This window comes from Labeo rohita, chromosome 10, assembly GCF_022985175.1.
Source record: "Labeo rohita strain BAU-BD-2019 chromosome 10, IGBB_LRoh.1.0, whole genome shotgun sequence".
Lineage (NCBI taxonomy): Eukaryota > Metazoa > Chordata > Actinopteri > Cypriniformes > Cyprinidae > Labeo > Labeo rohita.
The window spans coordinates 23690799-23713628 of record NC_066878.1 but is presented as its reverse complement, the minus strand read 5'-3'; the positions used below and the strand labels follow the sequence as shown (position 1 = coordinate 23713628).

The following is a 22830-nucleotide window of genomic DNA, read 5'->3' as shown; positions in this document are numbered from 1 at the left end:
AAACTTGCTTATCTTCTAAATTGCTCTCTTTACTCCACTATGATTGGCCTCTGGGTGATGTCCGTTATGATGAGAGCGATGTGATTGGATAAGAGTTCTCAGAGCAGCGTTTACGCGCTGTATCTTTGACTGACGCTTGTGGTCCCGCCCACCGTGAAGTTGTTCATGAATTCGCGGCGCTATATTTTTAGCTTGTTAGCATGCTAGCATCAGCGTCGTCGATATAAATTCACAGCACTGCTTGCTCTTTTATTGTTAGCATAGAACCATGTGCTTTAGCCACATATTATAAATGCGAAGCACGCAAGTGTAGTAGCTTTGCGCTGTTTTTAACGCACTAGTTTTGTTTGTTCGGGATGTTTTTACCCTTAACATGGAAACAAAAAAAGGGGAGATTCCCAACGGGCTGCTGGATGACCTTTGCAGGTAAACCGAGAGCGTACTTTCACGTTTGACTGTCTATTTAAAAGGACCTATAAGTGTGATGACCATTTATATCAATTTGAGTGGTCGAATAGCTCGTAGTTGTCTTTGTTATACGGCAGTTTAACGGACTCGGTAAGGCTCCGTTGCAAAACTACGAAGCTGCTAACAGGCAGTCTTCGGAGTATTATAGGCACCTTTCGAGTCAGCTGCTGTTTTGTACAACTTTGGCGCGTCCTGAGAGTATTTGTGTATCACATGCGCGTTTCGAGTCAGCTGCGGGTTTGGACGCAAGCCAAGTAGGCGGTATTTAGGCTCCAAAAATAATAATAACATTTCCTAAAGTCAACAGTCTGGTGGTGATTATGATGATGATAGTAGCTGTTGTTCATATGTTCTAATATTTTGACCTAAACGGAAAATTGACTACTTGTAGAACTACTTCCGTGTTCTGATTGGAATGGCTCACGCATTTCCTGTAACAACATTCACGCAACTGCGAATCCGGATGTGATTTCCGTATTTTAATTGAGTTGGTTAATTGAAATAATTGCAATAGTTGAAATACTAATAACAATAATAATAATATTTATTGTTATTTTTGTTGTATAGTCGGATCACATGCCAGTGAAGGTTAAACAACGAGAGTGCAGATTATTATTACTATTTATGGTTATCTTATTTTTAGATCTGGTAGATGATTGAGTTCTTCAGAAAACCTCTGTGACACAAGTGTTAAGATGCTATGAACTGTCCCATAGCTCAGTGCGAAGTGGTCCATTGCGTTGAATATAAATAATCCTTAAATGTGCTGTTTACTTATGATGTTGGCTTGATGTTTTCAACATTTATTTTGTATTTTGTCTTGTAGTCGCTTCATTCTGCACATCCCAAGCGAGGAGCGGGACAATGCCATCAGAGTTTGCTTCCAGATTGAGCTTGCCCATTGGTTTTACCTGGACTTCTGCATGCAGAATTCACCAGGATTACCTCAGTGTGGGATAAGAGACTTTGCCAAAGCTGATATCCTAAAGAGATCTTTTTATAATGCCCTTAAATGAAAGCATGCTTGGGTCAGGGAGAGCACTGAGTTTGTTCAGAGATTGTTCAGTAGCCGCAGGAAAGATTTTCAGCACTGCAGAAAGAGGAAATACGATAGACACAGACTAAATGTCGTTTTTCTGAAGCGTGTTTAAACTGATTGGACCTTTTAGACGGTGGTTCTTGATCTACAAAGGAAGATCAGACTAACTTAGAGAAGGCTTACAACAATTATCACTGAAAAATTTGCTTGCACCAAACAGCACAAGTTGCCTCGTGACCGATCGCAGAGCTGTGTTATGCTTTTCTTTCAGCAGAATATTGCACTGGAGATTCACAAACCCTTAACACACTGTACTGTTTAGCTCATTTAAAAGCAACAGAAGTTGACGTAAAATACAGTTGAGAGACTTTATGTATTGGCATTTGTAACAAATATACAGAAAATCAATTGGCATCAAAAAGGAACCTCATGAGCACAGAACTTTACCCTTTCCTCTTCATCCAAATCTGTTAATGGCATGTAAAACATCTAGCTAACAGTGCACAGACATCAGACACTGAAGCAAATACACATCAAAGTATATACAGTGGTTATGTAAGATGATGGAATAAGCAATTAGAGAAACCAAAAATGCCTTCTAATTTGCAATCAAATTCTTAAAGGGTGTATCACCACCTTTATTGTTTTTGAAAAAGTAGTGCACAGATTAAAGATTTAAGGGAGAATTTTGCTGCATGAGTGCATGATCTTACTTGTCAGATTGTGCAAAGTATAATGCTTCTGAAATGTGCAGGACGGAACCTCTGATTGGGATGTTTGGATTTCTAGAAACCTGGCAACCCTGAGCATTTTAAAATCTCATTCATGCTTACTACTGCAATAACATGGTTAGCAAATAAAATATATTCTGCATTATTTATCACAGGCTGAATCGGTGGCATGCATTTTTATTCCATGTAAACAACTTTTTTTGATTTTTGGTTATGAATACTACTGGTTATCAGTGTTAATTTTGTTAGGGTTATAGCTTTCGTCAACAACTTTTTTTTTTTTTTTTTTTTTTTTTTTTTTTTTCCTCATGAAAATTTTTCAGTTTTGAATGACAAAAACTTATGACAAATCTATTGACCTTTTTGTCAACAACAACAACAAAAAAAAGGTTAGGCAGGAACGATTTAGGAAAACCAGAAACTGTTTGGTTTGGTTGTTTCTTTCTCTGTGTGTTTCCTTAACATTATGATCACTTTTTAATCACTGTCCATTCCTGCTGCCCCAAGGAGAGGATGTTCAGAAAGTTTTAGAGCAGTGGAAAGAGTATAAGATGGGTGTGCCTACGTTTGGTGCCATTATTCTCGATGAAACGCTTGACAATGTATGTATATAGCTGATGGATGCATCATAAACTGTTATTTTAAAAGAGATTGCAAAGACCTTCATGTAATTATTGGAGTTATCATTCATTATTAATTTTCTCCTGAAGGTGTTGATGGTCCAGGGTTATCTGGCCAAATCTGGCTGGGGTTTTCCTAAAGGGAAAGTCAATGAAGATGAGGCTTTCCATGACTGCGCTGTGAGAGAAGTATGCAGTTTTCTCAGCTTTCATAATTTAAATGTTGATTCTGAGGGATGTAAGTGTAATGAAAACCCTTGTTATGTTGTTTCATATCTCTGCAGGTTTTAGAGGAGACGGGCTTTGACATCCGAGATCGTATCTGCCAGAAGACATATATTGAACAGAAGATTTCAGATCAGTTGGTTCGATTGTACATTATACCGGGAGTTCCTAAAGACACCAAGTTTAACCCCAAGACCAGAAAAGAAATAAGGGTACGTATACATTTTAGTGATCTTTTGCGTCTATAGAAGCACATTTGTTTGATTGTCCAAAGCTCTGATTGTGTTTTCTTTGGATTCCTGTTAGAACATTGAATGGTTCCCAGTGGATAAGCTGCCGTGCCACAGGAACGATATGACCCCAAAATCCAAGCTTGGACTGGCTCCTAACAAGTTTTTTATGGCTATTCCTTTTATGAGGTACATCTCATGAATGATAATTTTAACATGATCCATGTTTGTTTATTTGAAGTATAACTGAGGTGTAATGTGCCCATCTGCAGGCAGCTCAGAGAGTGGATCGCCAAACACAAAGGAGAGTCAACGAGTAGCGACGAGGATTTTGCGTCCAATGGCAGCACACCTTGCAAACCATTCCGGTGCGATTATTTTTGCTATAGAAGGCATTCACCATCACAATTTCATGTGTGCAAAGATATTTTTTGCATAAAGAGCTAATTAAGGTACATTCACACGGGGCGCCGGCGTCAACGCTTGTCTGAAGCTTTGCGCTGACATCATCATAGTGACAGCAGTCAGTCACTTTTCTGGTGTTGCATGAACGCAGTTGGCTACCGTCTGCACTAGGGTATTTGCATAAGGCGAACTGATTAGCTGGCACCTGCGTTGACGCATGAAAAGTTGATCTTTTTCAATTTCTTCCACAAGCAATTCCAGTGTTGCGACACAACGGATCAACAAAACAGTTTGGCAACACATGACGTCACCCATTCAAAGTAATTGAAAAGCATTAAAGGAGATGTCCACTTCCAGAACAAAAATTTACAGATAATGTACTCACCCCCTTGTCATCCAAGATGTTTCTGTCTTTCTTTCTTCAGTCGATAAGAAATATGTTTCTTGAGGAAAACATTCCTTAATTTTTCTCCATATAGTGGACTTCAATGGTGCCCCCAAGTTTGAACTTCCAAAATGCAGATTCAAATGGCTCTAAATGATCCCAGCCAAGGAAGAAGGGTCTTATCTAGCAAAACGATTGGTTATTTTCTAAACAAATTGACAATTTATATACTTTTTATCTTCAAACGCTCGTCTTGTCTAAGTCTGCGTGAACTATTTTTTCCGGTTCAATAAGGTCAGTACAGTTAGGGTAGGTCTAAAAATTCCCATCCTGTTTTCTTTCCCAACTTCAAAATCATCCTGCATCACTGCAGAAGTACCGACCCAGTGCTTACAAAGTGAACATGCAGAGAAGATCAAGCACCCTTAACAAAAAAAGGTAAAACAGCGTTGTAGGACGATTTTGATGTTGAAGAAGAAAACGAGATGGGAGTTTTTCAACATACCCTAGCTATATTGACCCGGATTACACAGACTATCTATGCGCATCGCAGAGGCGAGACAAGACGAGTGTTTGAGGTTAAAAAGTAAATAAATTGTCAATTTAAAAAAAAAAAAAAAAAAAAAAAAAGACCCTTCTTCCTGTGCTGGGATCGTTTAGAGCCCTTTGAAGTTGCATTTTGGAAGTTCAAACTTGGGGGCATCATTGAAGTCCACTATATGGAGAAAAATTCAGGAATGTTTTTTTCAAGAAACATAATTCCTTATCGACCGAAGAAAGAAGGACATGAACATCTTGGATGACAAGGGGGTGAGTACATTATCTGTACAATGTTGTTCTCCTTTAACGCCAACGCCCCGTGTGAATGCATCATTATGGTGCTTAAACACTGATGCAATAACGACTAAGTTATATTTTATTTTAGTGGTTGTGCATTTGAACAGGATTCGAAATGGTCAAATAAGAGCCAACACACTTAATATGGTTATTTCACACATTTATTTGTTGAATATCTGAAGGCTGCACTTATTACTCATTATGTGGGGGGCCTGAAGACTGACTAGTCATTCAGAAAGCCCACTGATTTATGTATTAAATTAATTATGAAATATTACATTTAAATTGATTAAAAAAAAATTACATTTAAGTTAATTTCAAATAGTAAAATATTATAGTATTGTAAAATATTGCATAGTAGAAGGGTATTCAAGTTACTTATTTCCATCTGGGCAGCAGTGGTACTTTAAAACAAACAAAAAAACTATCAACAAAGATGCAGATATTGAACCAAAACAGTGATGTCTGAGAATTTTTCTGCAAAAAAATTAAAATGTTTCAGTTGAGCCCAGTTAGATACGAGTATTAAAGGTAAGATCAGATGTTTTATCAGGCTGTTATTCTTTTTACATTTAGACACGTGTGGCAGAAGGCCATGTGACTGAGAAAAGAAACTGTTTTTCTCTTCTAGGCTTAAAGTCAAGTTATAGTGTTTATTTTTATTTTGAAATGTTGATTGTGAATGCAAAATGTTGAAAAACAACTTGTCACAAATCTGGTTTACTTCAACAGTAGGAGTCATATATGTAAACCAGCTAAAAATACTTGTATTTTCTGCTTTATGTGCACGGAGCAGAAAAGGCTTGAATAAAGTGTATTTGACTCTAGATAAAAATATTAGTGGTTATATTACCATAAACAGTGGCGTTACCTTGTAATTGTCTTCTGGTCTGTTGGAACCAAACCATAGTCCTGAGGACCCCAGCATACACTCTTAAAAATAAAGGTGCTTTGAAAGGTTCTTCACAGCGATGCCATAGAAGAACCATTCAGTCAAAGGTTCTTTAAAGAACCATCTCTTTCTTACCTTTCACCACAGAGAACCTTTTGTGAAAAGCAAAGGTTCTTCAGATGATAAAGGTTTTTTATGGAACCATTTAGACAAAAAAGCATCTTCTATAGCAGGGTTAGGCCGATGGCGGTCCTTGAGTGCCTCTGTCCTGCGGAGTTCAGCTCCAACTCTATTCCAACACACCTGAACAAGCTAATCAAGGTCTTCAGAATTACCAGGGCTACAGGCTGGTTTTTTTCTTTTCAGGGTAGGAGCTAAACTCTGCAGAACATCAGCACTCCAGGACCAACGTTGCCTATTCCTGGTCTATGGCATTGTGAAGCACCTTTATTTTTAGAAGTGTAGTGTTTATGCACCTAGAACATCTCAAGTGTATATACTTTTCTGTTGAATTATGTGTGCATGTTACTGCATGGCTTAAAATTTTTGTTGTTTCTCTGCTCTTATGCTCAGTTCTAAACCCAGGAGGTCTCAGATGTTGATGGAAGCGTCTCCTGAAAGCTGGTCAAAGCAAAAACAACAGAAACCCTTTGGGCAGCCCTCCCAGAGTGAGTTAGTAGACGTGCTTAAACCCAAGGTAGGTGTTCACATCACACAATCTTGTGCGTACATTTAAATGCTATTGCAGATAGGTGTAAAGAGTGTGACCAAAAACTTTTTACTTTTAGTAAGTCTGACATGCTTACAGTGATTTCAATCTGTTTATTGCTGATTCAGTGATTGCTTTGCTTATTTCTTCACAGAATCATGTGAAAGGCAACAGCAAGAAACACCAGGAGTCTCCAAACCTGAAAAAAAGAGCTAATGGTGTCAGTCAGCAGCAGGTAAGCTGCTACACATATTATTTACTCTAGATTACAATAGAAGTTGTGTAACACAATATTTATTTTGTAGAGAGATGACAAGAAACTTCAGCCCAGAAGACTGCAGGATAACTTTGACACAGGTAAATAGCTTTTTAAGAAATGATGTATTACGGATTAGACATGGAACTTTGCAGTTTGATCAAAAGCACTAGAATGTATAAAGGTTTGAACATGTTATAATGCATGAGCGTAAAGGTGTGGTCACCTTTGCAATCAGGGTTTTTTCCATGCAGATTTCACAACAGGTTCAAGTTGTTCATGAGGATTTGCTGTGTTGACCAATAGACAGCTGCTTTAAAGCATGAGCTGTGCGTCATGCATCGCTACACTATTGACAGTGGACCTTTTTGCTTGTGAAATTTTGCTAATGTGGCCACACCTTATGTTTATTCATCAAATAACTGATTGCATGAATTTAAAATACTGTCCACAATCGTTTTTCCAGACGCAGCTGGTGAAGTCTATGGCTGTAACGGAGAGGCAGACTACGGGGAATACGTTCTCTCCTCGCGGTCTTTTCTCAGCTTTAAATTTGACAGAGAGGCCATCATGAAATCCTGCTTCGAGTCCTGAAGTTCTGCTGTGCTGCCTCTGGTTTTTAAAATATTTCCCTCAAATCTACAAGTGGATCTTCTGCGCTGTAACCTGTTAGTCGTGATGCAGTGTGTGTTGGACCAAGATTACATAAATCAAAAAATTCCTTTTTTTCCCCACACACAAATGTCAGTTTCTGTTCATCTGGATCTGGAATGCTGTTAGCTTGAGTTCTTTGTAGACATAATATTTATGCTTGTGTCCAATCATGAGTGCATCATCATTTTGTCACTAAAGAGAAGTTTGTCTTGGTAAACTTGCTGTTACTAATCTGTTAAGAAACTAACTGGTTTGTCTGAAACACTTAAAGCTTTGGTTTGGAGCTCTTGAAGTGCATTTTCCACTCGTTTCATTGTGAATTCAGAAATGACAGTAATCAGTCTGTATGTTGAATTTCTACGGCTGAAGTCATGTCAGTGTTCGCCGTTTGCCGTTTTTGCTGTTAAACGTACAACCTCGCAAATATAATAAGCTGCTCAAAAAGCATGCTTTTGGAGTGTCACATGACTGGTACTGTACAGATAGAAAGGACGTTACTCGCACAAAAGCAGTGAAGCCCAGTCAAGCACTATATACTTTATCTAGTCCTCAGTCGCCAAATGTCTGCTCAGTTTGACATTGAGGTGTTTTGGAATTTTCTGTTTGATAAATGACATTTCATCTGTTTCCCTTAAGTTGTCTTCGGTGTTGTCAAGCTGTTTGTTTTCTGTTCATGTTCATTGGTATTTTTATCATGCTTCAACTCCTGCTCTGGTTTTCCCCATCCTTTACATGGTTACGATACAATATTAATATTTTCTCTGTGAAATCGCACTGATGTCTGTGGTAAGTTCATTTACAATTATGCAACGTGATTTGCTTAACCACATTATCTATGGTTTGTATAGTCGTTTTTTCTTTCTCATTTTGGTAAATAAAGACACTTTCTTAAAGAGTGATGGTCTCTTTTGTCTTCCCACATTAAAAAAATATATACATCCTCTTTCAACAAGTAAACTAAGGAAATGTCAACCTTGTTATTTTTTGGTCTTTTGTAATAGAAATATTATAGGTTAATGCTGTTGTATTTTCTGAGGTAAATCACATTGCATGACTATTCATAAGCTGTTTTACTGATGGTAAAAATACTTGGAAATACTATTTAACATTTAACATCAGCCACCCGATAATTTAGAGAGAGAAAAAATGTAGTTGTGATGCAGTAACACTGCATTGTAAAAACATTGAAAAATGTATGTAAATCGCATTCAAATAATGAAAATTTTTATCCTTTGTTTAGATCATAATTTTCAGTCACATAGCAAGTCTGCCCTGGGCCCATATACAAAAACATTTTTAGCCTTATTGTTGTCTATTCTGAGGTAAATCACATTACATGACTATTCACAAGCTGTTTTATTGATGGTATTTATGCCTGGAGATAATGTTTAACATTTTCAAGTCTATTCATTATTTGTAGCACACCAGCAACACAATAATCACAATATGCATTTTGTTACTTTTGATATTAAAAAAAGGCTCAAAATGGTCAATTTTATCATAAAATACAAACAATAAATGTGTTTTCCACTCTTCAGTGTGGCGTATTTGCCTCATTTTAAGTGGCGTGTGAATCTATTTCTCTTTTCTACTAGTTACTGCATGAAATAAACAGGAATAAATATCAGAAGACATGTTGAAAAATAAAACAAATGTCTCATCTAATCGATCAGTCAGTGTTTGAAAATTGTCAGTGAAACAGCTTTTAAACAGCATAACAGTTGCAACGCCAACAATATAACTTTGCCTATATAAAACCTATTTATAATATAACTGACGTATATATAATATAACTACATATAATATAACTGAGGTGGATTAATTAACTTTATTCATGCAATATAACAGAACTTTAATCTTGGAACTTTGACTTTATTCTAAAAATATTATGGTACTAAAACAGTGCCATATTTACTATATTACTGAATGAAAACACTCTTGAGACAGTGGCCCAAAACACAAAAAGACAAAAAGAAAGTTGCAATTAATTTAATTTAGTTTAATTCTTTCTGCAAATTCATCCACAGTGTTCTCAGTGTTAAATTTAAGGCTATTCTCAATTAAACGAATGGCTACCTTTGATAGTCTTTTAATAAAAAGAGAATTAAAATGAAAGAAAGAATTCAAATGGTGCGGGTCGCTGAAGCTAGATGTGATACTTTTGTGATACAGTCTTTTCAACAAGCAAGCTATCAACCTCACGCAGGTTTTTAAAAATTATTATTATTAATTATTTTATTTGGCCATGGTAATGCAGCGTTTTAAAAAATGACAGTTCTATGACAGCAACAGCTTTAAAAAAATGCACACAAGAAATTACCGAACCCTGCTCATAGCATGCAGATAAATTTATTTATTTATTTATTTATTTAGGCCACAAATTAAGAACCCAGATACCAAAATTCCTGAGGCCCAGATCAGGCTCATACCTGACACTTTCATCTGGCCCACATACTGCATGGAATGATGGTATTTGGGCGGTCTGCTCCTTTTTACCAGAGTTGGGTCACAAGCAAGCCCAATGTCAGCCATGAATAAACCAAATAAGGCAGAACTGGTCCAAATCTGGGCCACATTGATTTTAATTCTGGCCCAAATCCGGCCCAGGTCCAACACCTTGCTCCAACCCATATACTGTGTAGATTGTTGGCATTCGGGTGGTCCACTCCTGTTTGCAAAATTTGGGCCACAAGCAAGCCATAGGTAGTCTGCATTGCAGCCATGAAAATAAATAAATAAAATAAACCAGAACTGGTCCAAATCTGAGCCATATTTATTTTAATTCTGGCCTAGATTCAGCCCAGATCCTACATCTTGCCCCGGCCCACACACTGTGTAGAATGATGACATTTGGGTGGTCCACACCAGTTTGCCAGATTTGGGCTACAAACAAGCCATATGAAAACTGAACGGCAGCAATGAAAATAAATAAATAAAATAAACCATGACTGGCTCAGTCTAGGCAACATGAATTTTAATACTGGCCCTGATCTGGTCCAGATCCAACACCTTGCTCCGGCCAACATACTGTGTAGAACAGGGGTGCCCGACCCTGTTCCTGGAGAAACTTCCTGCAGAGTTTAGTTCCAACCCAAATCAAACACACCTGTCTGTAATTATCAAGATCAGATCCTAATTAGCTGGTTCAGGTGTGTTTGGTCAGGGTTGGAGCTGAACTCTAGGAAAGTCGATCTCCAGGAACAGGGTTGAGCACCCCTGCTGTAGAATGATATATGGCATGGACCACTCCAGAGTAGAGCCTTAGCATTGCCACATGTAATCTAACCAAATAAACCAAAACTGGCCCTAATGTGGGCCACAGTTCGTTTTTATTAAAAGTCACTGATAAATATTCAGACACATTCCAAAACTTTAAAAACAGTTCTTCACAACTTTGAACCTAAATTCTTTTAAATGCTAAATGCTCCTAAATGACAAAAGGTTATATATCATAAGTCTTTAATTCAACATGGGTAAAACCAAACACAACATAGCAAAGCAACATTCAAGACATGTAGACGTCAGACCAGACCAGACAAACTCAGTGAACATAAGCACTAATAATTAACTAGGCACACTTCAACAGAATAATACAATCAACACAACAAGGGAAACGCTGCAAAAAGTAAAAGTCCAAATTAACAGAAACCATGACAGTTCCAGCTATCATTTCTGTTTTTATGCTCCACAGTACACATTTAAAAAACTGCCATCAAAAGCAGGTTTAAAATAAATTGCTGGGTATGTAGTCTTCTTAAGACTCATATCCAGATCACCCTGCATCAGCTAACTGTGTTAGCTGTAGCCATTATTACAATTTAAAACTTCCATTTCAGTTAGCCAATGTCAAGTGTTACATCCAAACCAGAACCTTATCTGTTTTATAATACATGGGGCATATTTGCCATGTCAAATGTGGGACAAGTTAGGCTTACACACTGATTAGCCAATGTTAACTGTGCCATATATTTGATAAAAGTGGCCCAAACTGTTATTAATTATTTGGGCAATATTTTTTCATTTTATATGCAAGCCACTTTAGGCTCACAGCCACATTAGCCAGTGCTTACTCTTTGCCAAAACTGGCCCAGATCCGTTTTAGGATAACTGGGCCACATTTGCTGAAAAATATGTGGACCACATTTAGTTTACACCCTGATTAGCCCTTGTCAATAATGCCACATTTTTGCCAAAGGTGGCCCACATCTGGTTGGCACTATTTGGGCCTTATTCACTATTTACCACATGGGCCACTTTAGGGTCACATTTAGATTACACATTGCCTACAGAGGCCCACATGTGATTTGATACATTTTACATATGGGCCACTTCAGGCTTACATCCGTTTTGTACATACCCAGACACTACGCTCCTGATCCCCGGGTAGGTAGACAACTCACTCAGCAATCCACCTGAACTGCTCTATGGTCCAGTTCTGACACTCACGCGCCCACTGTAGGCACTTTTGGCAGCCTTGGGCGTCCATAACCCTGATGCCAGGTTCACCGGTTGACCTTCCTTACACTTTCTGGTAGGTACTAACTAGCTGTCATGTAGTGACAAAATTGGCAAGCACTTTTTGCTTGCCAGTTTTCGCTGCTTCCAACACAAGAACCGATGGTTCACTTGCTGTCTAATATATCCCACCCCTTGACAGATGCCATTATAACAGTATAACCATTGTTATTCAACTCATCTGTCAGTGATATTTTAAATGTTGTGAAAGAGGCTCTGGAGCAGACAGACCAGCAAATTCATGACCAGCAGATGTCATCTGGAAAAAAGTTGTAAGCTCCTAGTGAAAAAATGTGCAGGATAGCCAATCCATTCAGGAGTGCTGTTGTCATGCAATATTCAATCCCTTGGCAGAAATCCTCTCCCCCACTGACCCCAATGCAGCTATTTTGTCTTTTTTTTAACTTTTTGAGACAGGAACTTTATTCACCATTAATGCAAAGATGATTAAAGTGTTTTTCTGTCCAGTAAAGTAAGGTCTTCCATAAACGTCATCCCTTTTCCTTTAAAAAAAAAGCCTAGGATTCTGCTGCCTTTCCTATTGCATCACCGACTATGCATAAGACTCTGACTAAGCAATGTATCAAGAAAACACGTGGGGCAAATCCCCCCCCCCCCATATTTGTGAACAGAGTCTGTGAGCTTACATAGCAGCAGTGCATATCTTCTGGATTCAAGTTAAAGTGTTAGTTCACCCAAAAATGAAAATTAGCCCATTATTTACTCACACTCCAGGCATTCTAGGTGTATATAACTTCCTTCTTTCAGATGAATACAATTGGAGTTATATTAAAAATTATCCAGGCATTTCCAAGCTCTATTATGGCAATGGGCAGGTATTTCTCTTCATCAGTCCTAAACAAGTCCAATAAAGTGCATTCATCCACAATAAAAAGAGCCTCACACGGCTCCAGGGGGTAAATAAAGGCCTCCTGTAGCGAATCAATGCATTTTTGTCAAATAATAAATAAAGTCACCTTTATTTATATAGCGCTTTTAACAATACAGAATTGTGACAAAGCGGCTGTACAGTATTAAATAGGAAATAGTGCATCAATAATGCAAAAGGGCAACAGTAAACACTTAATTTTCAGGTAAAGGCAGTTCATCATTGGATTTAATGATGTCATCATCCAGCTCAGTTCAGTTCAAATAGTATACAATATCGTTTGAAGAATAGGTGTCCCCAACTAAGCAAGCCAGAGGCGACAGCGGCAAGGAACCAAAACTCCATCTGTGACAGAATGGAGAAAAAAACCTTGGGAGAAACCAGGCTCAGTCCTCTGACCATACGCAGAGGACTCATCTGGTTCCCATGGTCTTGTGCCGACGGCCGTCTAGGTGAGGTGGTCTTCGCAGGGGATCCGTCTCTGGGGCTCATCTAGTCGATGTGGTCTCCGCTGACATTCAGGGCTGTAGAGGTTGTCTCTAGGTGCTGATCCACCGTCTGGGCTGGGTACGGACTGGATCCGGGGGACTGCAGTGACCATCTGATCTGGATACGGACTGGATCTGGTGGTTAAGGTGACCTCGGAATAAGAGAGAAACAGACTAATATTAGCGTAGATGCCATTCCTCTGACGATGCACTGAGTACATCGGGTGTTATGGGAAGTGTTCCCGGTTCCGGTTGACCTAATTAATGCAGCCTAACAATCCTTTAACGGATTTGAATTATAGAAATGTGTTGATGTGTTATGTGTAAGCAAGATTAAAGCGATGGGTCTTTAATCTAGATTTAAACTGACAGAGTGTGTCTGCGTCCCGAACAGTGTTGGGTAGATTGTTCCAGAGTTTGGGCGCTAAATAAGAAAATGATCTGCCACACGTGGTTGATTTTGATATTCTAGGTATTATCAAATTGCCAGAGTTTTGAGAATGCAGCAGACGTGAGGGACTATAATGTGATAAGAGCTCGCTCAGGTACTGAGGAGCTAAACCATTCAGGGCTTTATAAGTAATTAGCAAGATTTAAAATCTATACAATGTTTAATAGCCAGTGTAGTGTTGACAGAACCGGGCTAATATGATCATACTTTCTGGTTCTAGTAAGAACTGTAGCTGCTGCATTTTGGACCAGCTGGAGTTTGTTTATTAAGCGAGCAGAACAACCACCCAATAAAGCATTACAATAATCTAACCGTGAGGTCATAAATGCATGAATTAACGTTTCAGCATTTGACACTGAGAGCATAGGTCATAATTTAGATATATTTTTGAGATGGAAAAATGCAGTTTTGCAAATGCTAGAGATGTGGTCTTCGAAGGAAAGATTACCATCAAATAGCACACCTAGGTTCCTAACTGATGACGAAGAATTGACAGAACAGCCATCAAGTATTAGAGAGTGTTTTAGGTTATTACACGTGGAGGTTTTAGGTCCAATAATTAACACCTCAGTTTTTTCAGAATTTAGCAGTAAGAAATTACTTGTCATCCAGTTTTTTATCTCAAATACACAATCCGTTAGTTTTTCAAATTGGTATTTTTTCACCGGGCTGCAAAGAAATATAGAGCCGAGTATCATCAGCGTAACAGTGAAAGCTAACACCATATTTCCTGATGATATCTCCTAAGGGTAACATGTAAAGTGTAAAAAGTAATGGCCCTAGTACTGAGCCTTGCAGTACTTGATGGCGGTCAGATAAGTACGATTTGAACCATGCAATTTTCAAGTCTGTTCAATAGAATGTTGTGGTCAACAGTATCGAACGCAGCACTAAGATCCAGTAGCACTAACAGAGAGATACAACCACGATCGGATGATAAGAGTAGGTCATTTGTAACTCTAATAAGAGCAGTCTCAGTACTATGGTACGGTCTAAAACCTGACTGGAAATCCTCACAGATATTATTTTTCTATCACTTAAATAGCTTGCACTCACTGTTGTACACGGAAGTCATTGGGCGGATGACGTAGGATGTCGGCGCTGCGCATGCGCCTGTGAGTCTCGCACAAACCAACTTTTGTTTACAGGAGCAGAGGAAGAAAAGTTTCCTTACTTTAGCAAAGGAAAACCAGTCTCCTATTAGTTTATATTGATATCCTCCGACATTTTTCTTTACAAATCCTCGTTTTGAACCTCTAATTCTGACTGGTGCTTTATTAACCTTTCTCCACAGTGCATCTGCGTTTGTCAAATGTGAGATTAAAGTGATTCTTACATTTTAAATCTACATTTTAAATTTTTCTTACAAAAACACATCAATTTGCTACGGGAGGCCTTTATTCACCCCCCGGAGCCGTGTGAGGCACTTTTTATTATGGATGGATGCACTTTTTTAGACTTGTTTTGGACTGATGAAGAGAAACACCCACCTATGCCATTCTAAAGCTTGTGCCAGGAGAACATGCAACTCCACACAGAAAGGCCTCCTGTCCCTGCTGGGACTCGACCTTCTTGCTGTGAGACAACAGTGCTATATACCTCATATACACCTAGGATGCCTAGAGGGTGAACAAATAATGTGTCACCTTGGAATTATAAGGTTCTATCTGCATTCTGAGCAGTTTTGAGATACTGAGCTTCAAAGTTTTTGGCTTTCATAGACTTCTATAGGTAGAACCTTTTTTGTTTCCTAGAAAATGGGCCCAAAATGTACACAGTGTACAAAATAAACATCATATAACTCAATTTTGACAAAAACGTCAAATAGAACCTTATAATTCCAAAGTGATGAATGGGCTAATTTTAATTTTTGGGTGAACGATCCCTTTAAATGTTGACATCATCTGTCTATGATGAACTAACCATCTTTCCAGTGTGTTTTCCTGCCTTAGTTTGGAGAATGGATGGATGAACAGTGTCAGTGACATATTACATTAAATGATGAATCATCAACATTTTAAATCCCTGAATGGAATTTTTTACTGTAGTGTAATGTACAAGTGCCACATCAGAAAATACACTTTCATAACGGCGTGATCAGTGGGTCATGTGGTGTTGAGCACTACTGGAGAGCTTCAGCTTAGCTAATAAATATTAGGACTCGATGAAAAGATGGGACTTTCCTGGGATTGTGGAATAATCCTCCAGCCAGTTCCTGTTTTGTTTATTCATAGCTGAACTTTATCACAGAATGTTCCGACATAATGCTTATTGACAAGATACTTAAACATCTTAAACGTGTAGAAAATTAAATAATAGTTAGATAATTATCTGGGCTAATGATTGTGTGATCTCTACCACACTGCAGCTCACTGGACAAAATTATTTTTTCAGCTGGAATCCTTGCACATCTCATTTGTAATTGACATGACAGAAGTTACTCATTAAAATTTCTCTCAGAAGAGCTTTTATATAAAGAGGATTACAGGACGTGCTTTGTGATAGTTTTACATTCACTTGAAAGAATATTATTTTGATTCATAATTGCACTTAATCACAAATGACAATGCGTCATTATGTAAAGCTCACCAAAGACTTAAAGTCAGTTCTTTTCAGTACTTATGTCATGTATTTCTGATAAATAAGAGCATGAGCATGTTTGGGCTTAAAGGGGTCATCGGATGCCCATTTTCCATAAGTTGATATGATTCTTTACTGTCTTAATGAAAAGTCTATAATATACTTTGGTTAAAAATTCTCAATGGTTGTGTAAAACAACACCCTTTTTACCTTGTCAAAATGAGCTCTGCAAAAATCATCTCATTCTGGTTGAGGCTGCTTTAAATGCAAATGAGCTCTGCTCGCCCCGCCCCTCTCTTCTGTCTGTGGAGAGATGAGCCTGTTTACCTTAGCTGCGTTTAGCCGCTAAACTTGCTAATTAGCACATTATTAGGAAAGGTAATCGCAAAGATTCATAAAAAACCCTTATACTCACTTCTGCTGTAAGCAAAGCTGGATCACGAATGATCTGCGCGAACATAGACACATTCACTTGAAAGAATATTATTTTGATTCATAATTGCACTTAATCACAAATGACAATGCGTCATCATGTAAAGCTCACCAAAAGTAGATTGGGAGGCGCATTCCCTTCACAAACAAACGTAATCTACTGCATCTTCAGTGGCTCAGATGTCAGGAGTAAATCACGACCACTACATTCATTATTACATCCAGCAACACAACACCTCAATCGCTCAATCTGAGATATTCTTGTCTAACTTACATCTCTGCTTTAGGGCAGACTGTTACAGCTGATCTGAGGTAAGACGCTCATGTCAATCAACTATTGTGGGAGTGGCCTCTGTCATGTGATGCCACACCGACAGGCATCTGAGAATTGCTCGATTTGAAAAAGGGGACATTATTTTTACAGATTAATTTAAAACCACTGCATGGATTTTTATCATTATAGGGTAGATTTGTACATACACTGCCAACACACATTAATGTTCAAACAACATGTAAAAGTGAACTTAGCATCCGATGACCCCTTTAAGTGTGGAATCTGTTGATAATACTGTGGTAATTGAGAATCTGCAGCTATTGCATTTTTCAAAATGCCAATCTGGTAAATGAGCATTTATAATGGAGCATGGGTAATAGATCTGATTGTCACATCCCAGGCCGAAGGCAGGGAAACACCTTGGATGGATGGTTCAGAGTTCAACTCCACCTGCCCCAAATACACTGGCCTGGAAGTGATCCTAAATGCCCTTATTAGCTTAATTGGGGCTGGAGCTAAAGCACAAGTAGAAGCAGACACCCCTGCAATACTGTGATTCTGGATCGGGAATGGGCAGCTTCGGTGCTGGAGGGACACTGTCCTACAGAGTTTAGTTTCTCCCCCAATCAAACAAATCAAAGAATTGGCTCCCCAGGAAAGGAGTAATCCATCCCTGATCTGGATCAACTTCCACTTTCCGTTGGACCCTGATTCAGATCCTGTCATGATGGCACAGTGCCAGTGCTATTTTTCTTGCACTTCCCTCATGTGGTTTTAGATTTGGTCTTGTTTTGCATTTTGACAGTTGCCTCATGCTGGTCGATGGGATCATGATTGTATGATCACACATCACCTGTGGCACCTGTTTCCTGTTTGTTCTAATTTGATTCTCACCATTTTCTTTTTCTTTTTTTTTAAACAGCATATGCTGGTTAGGTAGGTTTTGAAGCAAGGATGCTGGTTTTAGCTGGTTTAAGCTAGTCTTTAGCTAGTTTATGCTGGTCACGTGCTGGTCCTGAGCAGGAGGGACCATCTTAGGACCAGCACATGACCAGCTAAGGACCAGCTTAAACCAGCTCAGACCAGCATCCATGCTTCAACTATCTAACCAGCATGTGCTGTTTTTTCAACAGGGCTGTGCCTTCTTTGTGTGAAGCGATACCCCTAGTCTCAGCTTTGTCTTTCTTTTGGCCTGTGTGGGTTCTGCTTAGCCTGGATTTTGTGCCAAGGGTCTGAGTATGTGCTGAACCTTTCAGACTCTGGTCTGTTTATTGTTCAGCCTGCCACCTGAGGTTACAATGTTGGACTGTTTATTAGACATTTCCTAAAGGAGCATCCAGTTATGGACTGTTATTCCCCATAAAAGCAGTTCTCACTGGCATAAATTACATGCACCCAAATAATCCATTTGTAATCGGACTGAAAAATGTTCACATAAACACCTTAATTGATCTGATTGAGCTCGATCGGATTAAAAGGGGTGGTTTATTCCTTTTCTAATCCGATCCAACAGCAAAAAAAGGCCATGTAAATGCCTGAATCCAACAACTTTATCGTAATCAAATGTTGACACGCATTACGCAGTGTGCAAATTCACGTTCACGTCTCCGCAAGTGTGATTGACATGACTTCAGACTTCAGATGCAATCAGATTCATTCAAATTCAGATACGGAAACTGGTGCATGTAAACATTGTGCCCCACTGTGCCCTTCTAGCATTTATTCTTTTTTCCCATTCAAATAAGCTTCTTGTTTCACATCTCAAATGTTGATTACTTCTTGCCAAGGGGTGTCAAATCTAGGTCCTGGAGGGCCAGTGTCCTGCAAAGTTTAGCTCCAACGTGCCTCAATACATCTGCCTGGAAGTTTCTAGAAGGCTTTAGGCATACGTTGCACGGTTTTAGCAATCCTGTAAGATCATTACTGATCACACTGTGTGACATGGATCTAATAAACTTGGGTACGATATGCATGTAAACTGTACGATGATGACACCTATTGACTCGAGGCTATGATGCACATTACTGTAGAAGAATAAAACGTCATCAGCATGCACTGTCTGGTGGTAAACAAAAAGAGTATAATGAATGACACTTTGGCAGTTTTAGTTTTTATGTGTGCTGAAAAAAGTAGAAGCGGCAAAAGAGGAAGGAATAAGAGCTTGAGGTAAGCGAGAAGGATATTCCTGCACAACCGGAGGCTGCAGTTTCAGGACCGCATTTCTAGGACCCCATCCACAAGTTTCCTACGCCCCATGAGGCCTTGCATCAAAAGTGGGAGTGTCTTCTGGTTCAAAGTAAACAAGCACAACCTGACACTCATTCATTAAACAGTTGACAGGAGTGACGGGCAAATGCAGCCTCGTGAAACACCAACAAATTCTTCTGACTGTTTCGGGAAAAGATTCAAAGCTTCGCGGGTGTCGAAAACAGCGCGATCTGGTGGTTAGTAAAAAATAAAGCAGCCAAAAGCCTGTGAAGCTCCGTCGGAAGAAGCATTCACCACAATTTCTACAGATCGATCCATGTTATATGCACAAATAAAAGCCTAACCGTGTGTGTGTTTGTTTGTTGAATTTCTGACTCTGACAAATTAATTTACCCGTTAAACAGTGCCATTAAATACCATTACGAATATCAATGAGGTAAGAATAGTGTACACATATATTAATTGCGTATGGTGAATCGCGCACATGACTGGACAGAAAGTGAGGCTTCTACGAAAGTGATTTCTACGTTAACAAGCCTCGAATCGAGGCTTCATCTGGCATGACCTTTAACACAATCTTTGATGTCTCAGATTAAATGTCATTTCACTAGTTGACAAGATTTAGCGATCCAAACTTGCTAACGATGTGGGAACACAAATTCGAACAGCATATGTTGTCTCTAAGAATGTAATAACATCTTTCATAAAGGTGTGCAACTTCACAAAGTAAACAATGGTCCAAAAAACACAGGCTCATTAGCCTCTTCGCTAATGAGCACACAAAATACCATTGGTATACTACCATCGGCCGCCTTACCGGAAGTTGTACCCATGTTCTTTTTACAGTAGCGCCCCCCTGGAAACTTGTGGATAGTTTTTTTGTTTGTTTGTTTGTTTGTTTGTTTGTTTGTATTATTTTATTTATTTATTGTATTTATGCATGTATTAGCTTCTTAGACTATTTAATAGCACTTGCTATTCAGTTCTGTATGTTATTATATTTTAAAGAAATATGTAGTTGTTTAATTGTACACACTTAATTATTGTCGTAACCAACTCCTAACCCTTAACATACCCTTAACATTGGAAATCCGATTGAAATATTTAACCTAATTTATTTCAATATATTCTATATATATTCTGGTTTTAAATTCAGTTTTCTTGTAAAGAAAGACTTGACTTTGCAAGACTTCAGTTCATTAGCCGCAGCACAGCGATTCACGTCTGATGTGTGACATGCATAATGTGCAGCAAACGGTAAAACAATTGCGCTACAAATTAGTGTTTATTGGTACATTAATAAATGTAAAATAATTTGAATACAAATGCTAGTTTATAACATTCAGCAGAACAATGAACTGTTTTGCACAGCTAAATAGGCTAAATGGAGATTGCTGACACTGCCTCGAACACAAGTTCACACCAGTTCACACCACATTAAAAATAAGATGGAAAGATAAAAAATGAATAGTTTTTGTTTTATGCTTGAATCAGGTCTCCTCTAGATAGTGCTGTCACAAAAAATAGGGTCTTAGAAGTGCGGTCCTAGAACTGCGGTCATGAAACTGCAGCCTCCGGTTGTGCAGGAACATACTATGTAAGCAGATTTAGGTTTTAGCGCCATGTCACGTTGATTTCATGCCGCATTTTTATTGGCTGGTCAGTAAACGTGGGTCATGGCGGCAAACACACCGTTCGATGATCAGGCTGAATTTCTGGCATTGTCGTGAAAATGATAAAATGATATCTTTGGTTGCAAGACTGTGATAACGACTGTCTTTGAACATCTGTCACTGTAAGATATAGGACCACAGATTAGGAGCCACGATCACATAAATCGTCACGATTGTTTCACGACGCCAATCTTTCGCCTGGAACAGCCGAAAATCAGACCCTGATTAGCTGATTCAGGTGTGTTTAATAAGGGGTGGAGATAAACTCTATAGGATGGTGGCCCTCCAGGAGCAAGATTGGACACCCCCAACGACGTAACTCGCCGATTAACCACCATAGTATGATGCATTGTTGTGGAAACAAGTCACGACTGTTTCCCGAACACAGTCGCATCTCCATCGTTTGAACCATTAGTTCAACAAAATAGGGCCGTTGTTAATGATGTCACACGCATGTGGTGCAGTCATAACTTCTGCTATATAACTGATTAGAGTTCTCTTAAAGGAGAAGTCTACATCCAGAACAACAATTTACAGATAATGTACTCACCCCCTTGTCATACGTTTGTGGTTTCAAACAATCCCAAATGCGGTCGTAAACGATCCCAGCCAAGGAAGAAGGGTCTTATCTAGCGAAACGATTGGTTATTTTCATAAAAATAATACAATTTATATACTTTTTAATGTCAACTGCTCGTCTTGTCTTGTTCTGCCTGAACTCTGTTTTTTCCGGTTCATGACAGTTAGGGTATGTCGAAAAACTCCCATCTCATGTTCTCCCTCAACTTCAAAATCGGCATGTATCGCTTTTTTGTTTTTTGTTGAGAGTGTTTGATCTTCTTTGCATGTTCACTTTGCAAAGACTGAGTCGGTACTTCTGCAGTGATGTAGGTAAGTTGAGTAAGTTGAGGGAGAAAATACGACTGGAGTTTTTCGACATACCCTAACTCAGGGGTGTCAAACTCCGGTCCTGGAGGGCTGCAGCTCTGCAGAGTTTAGATGCAACCCTAATTAAACACACCTGATCCAACTAATCAAGTCCTTCAGGCTTAATTGAAAATTGCATAGTATGTGTGTTGGACCAAGGTTGGAACAAAATCCTGCAGGACTGCGGCCCTCCAGGAACTGAGTTAACACCCCTGCCCTAACTGTCTTGAGTCAGAATACACAGAGTTCAGGCAGAGCAAGACAAGACGAGCGTTTTACATTAAAATGTATATAAATTGTATTATTTTTTTTGAAAATAATCGATCGTTATGCTAGATAAGACCCTTCTTCCTCGGCTGGGATCGTTTACAACCACATTTGGGATCGTTTGAAGCCGCATTTAAACTGTATTTTGCAAGTTCAAAATCGGGGCACCATATCAGTCCATTATATGGAGAAAAATGCTGAAATGTTTTCCTCAAAAACATAATTTCTTTACGACTGAAGAAAGAAAGACATGAACATCTTGGATGACAAGGGGGGTGAGTACAATATCTGTAAATTGTTGTTCTGGAAGTGGACTTCTCCTTTAAGAGTATTGCTCTTTATTATCAGGCTCTGAACAATGGCCTTGGATTTTAGAAAGGCACTATACAAATAAAACATGTTACGCAATAATGACATCACTTGGCAACCATAGTTGGCTAACAACAATGCATTTGGGAAACAAACCCCTGATTTGAATTTGTGAAGAGTTATCCTCTCTTTTAAATTAATTAGTTAATTTGAGCACTCCAAGCAGTCCCTGGCTGGTATAATGTGTACATATCAATAAATGTTCTCAGATTCCCCTCAAAATACCCACACATGAACTGACACTACTTAGACCACCCCAGAAAGTTGTGTGTGTATAGTTTGCTCATGGGTCCTTTTGTGGTTTGA

General features: G+C 38.8%; 1 protein-coding gene across 1 annotated transcript; it reads left to right on the top strand.

Moving 5' to 3' along the window:
• The first annotated feature begins 139 nt into the window (after window positions 1-139).
• dcp2 (decapping mRNA 2) lies at window positions 140-8348 on the top strand. Its single transcript, XM_051120844.1, has 11 exons — window positions 140-426; window positions 1295-1446; window positions 2713-2840; window positions 2949-3047; window positions 3143-3295; window positions 3390-3502; window positions 3586-3681; window positions 6406-6529; window positions 6696-6776; window positions 6847-6898; window positions 7264-8348. Exons 1-11 carry the CDS (start codon window positions 374-376, stop codon window positions 7389-7391), a joined length of 1179 nt encoding a protein of 392 aa, XP_050976801.1. The 5' UTR covers window positions 140-373; the 3' UTR covers window positions 7392-8348.
• The last annotated feature ends 14482 nt before the right edge of the window (window positions 8349-22830 follow it).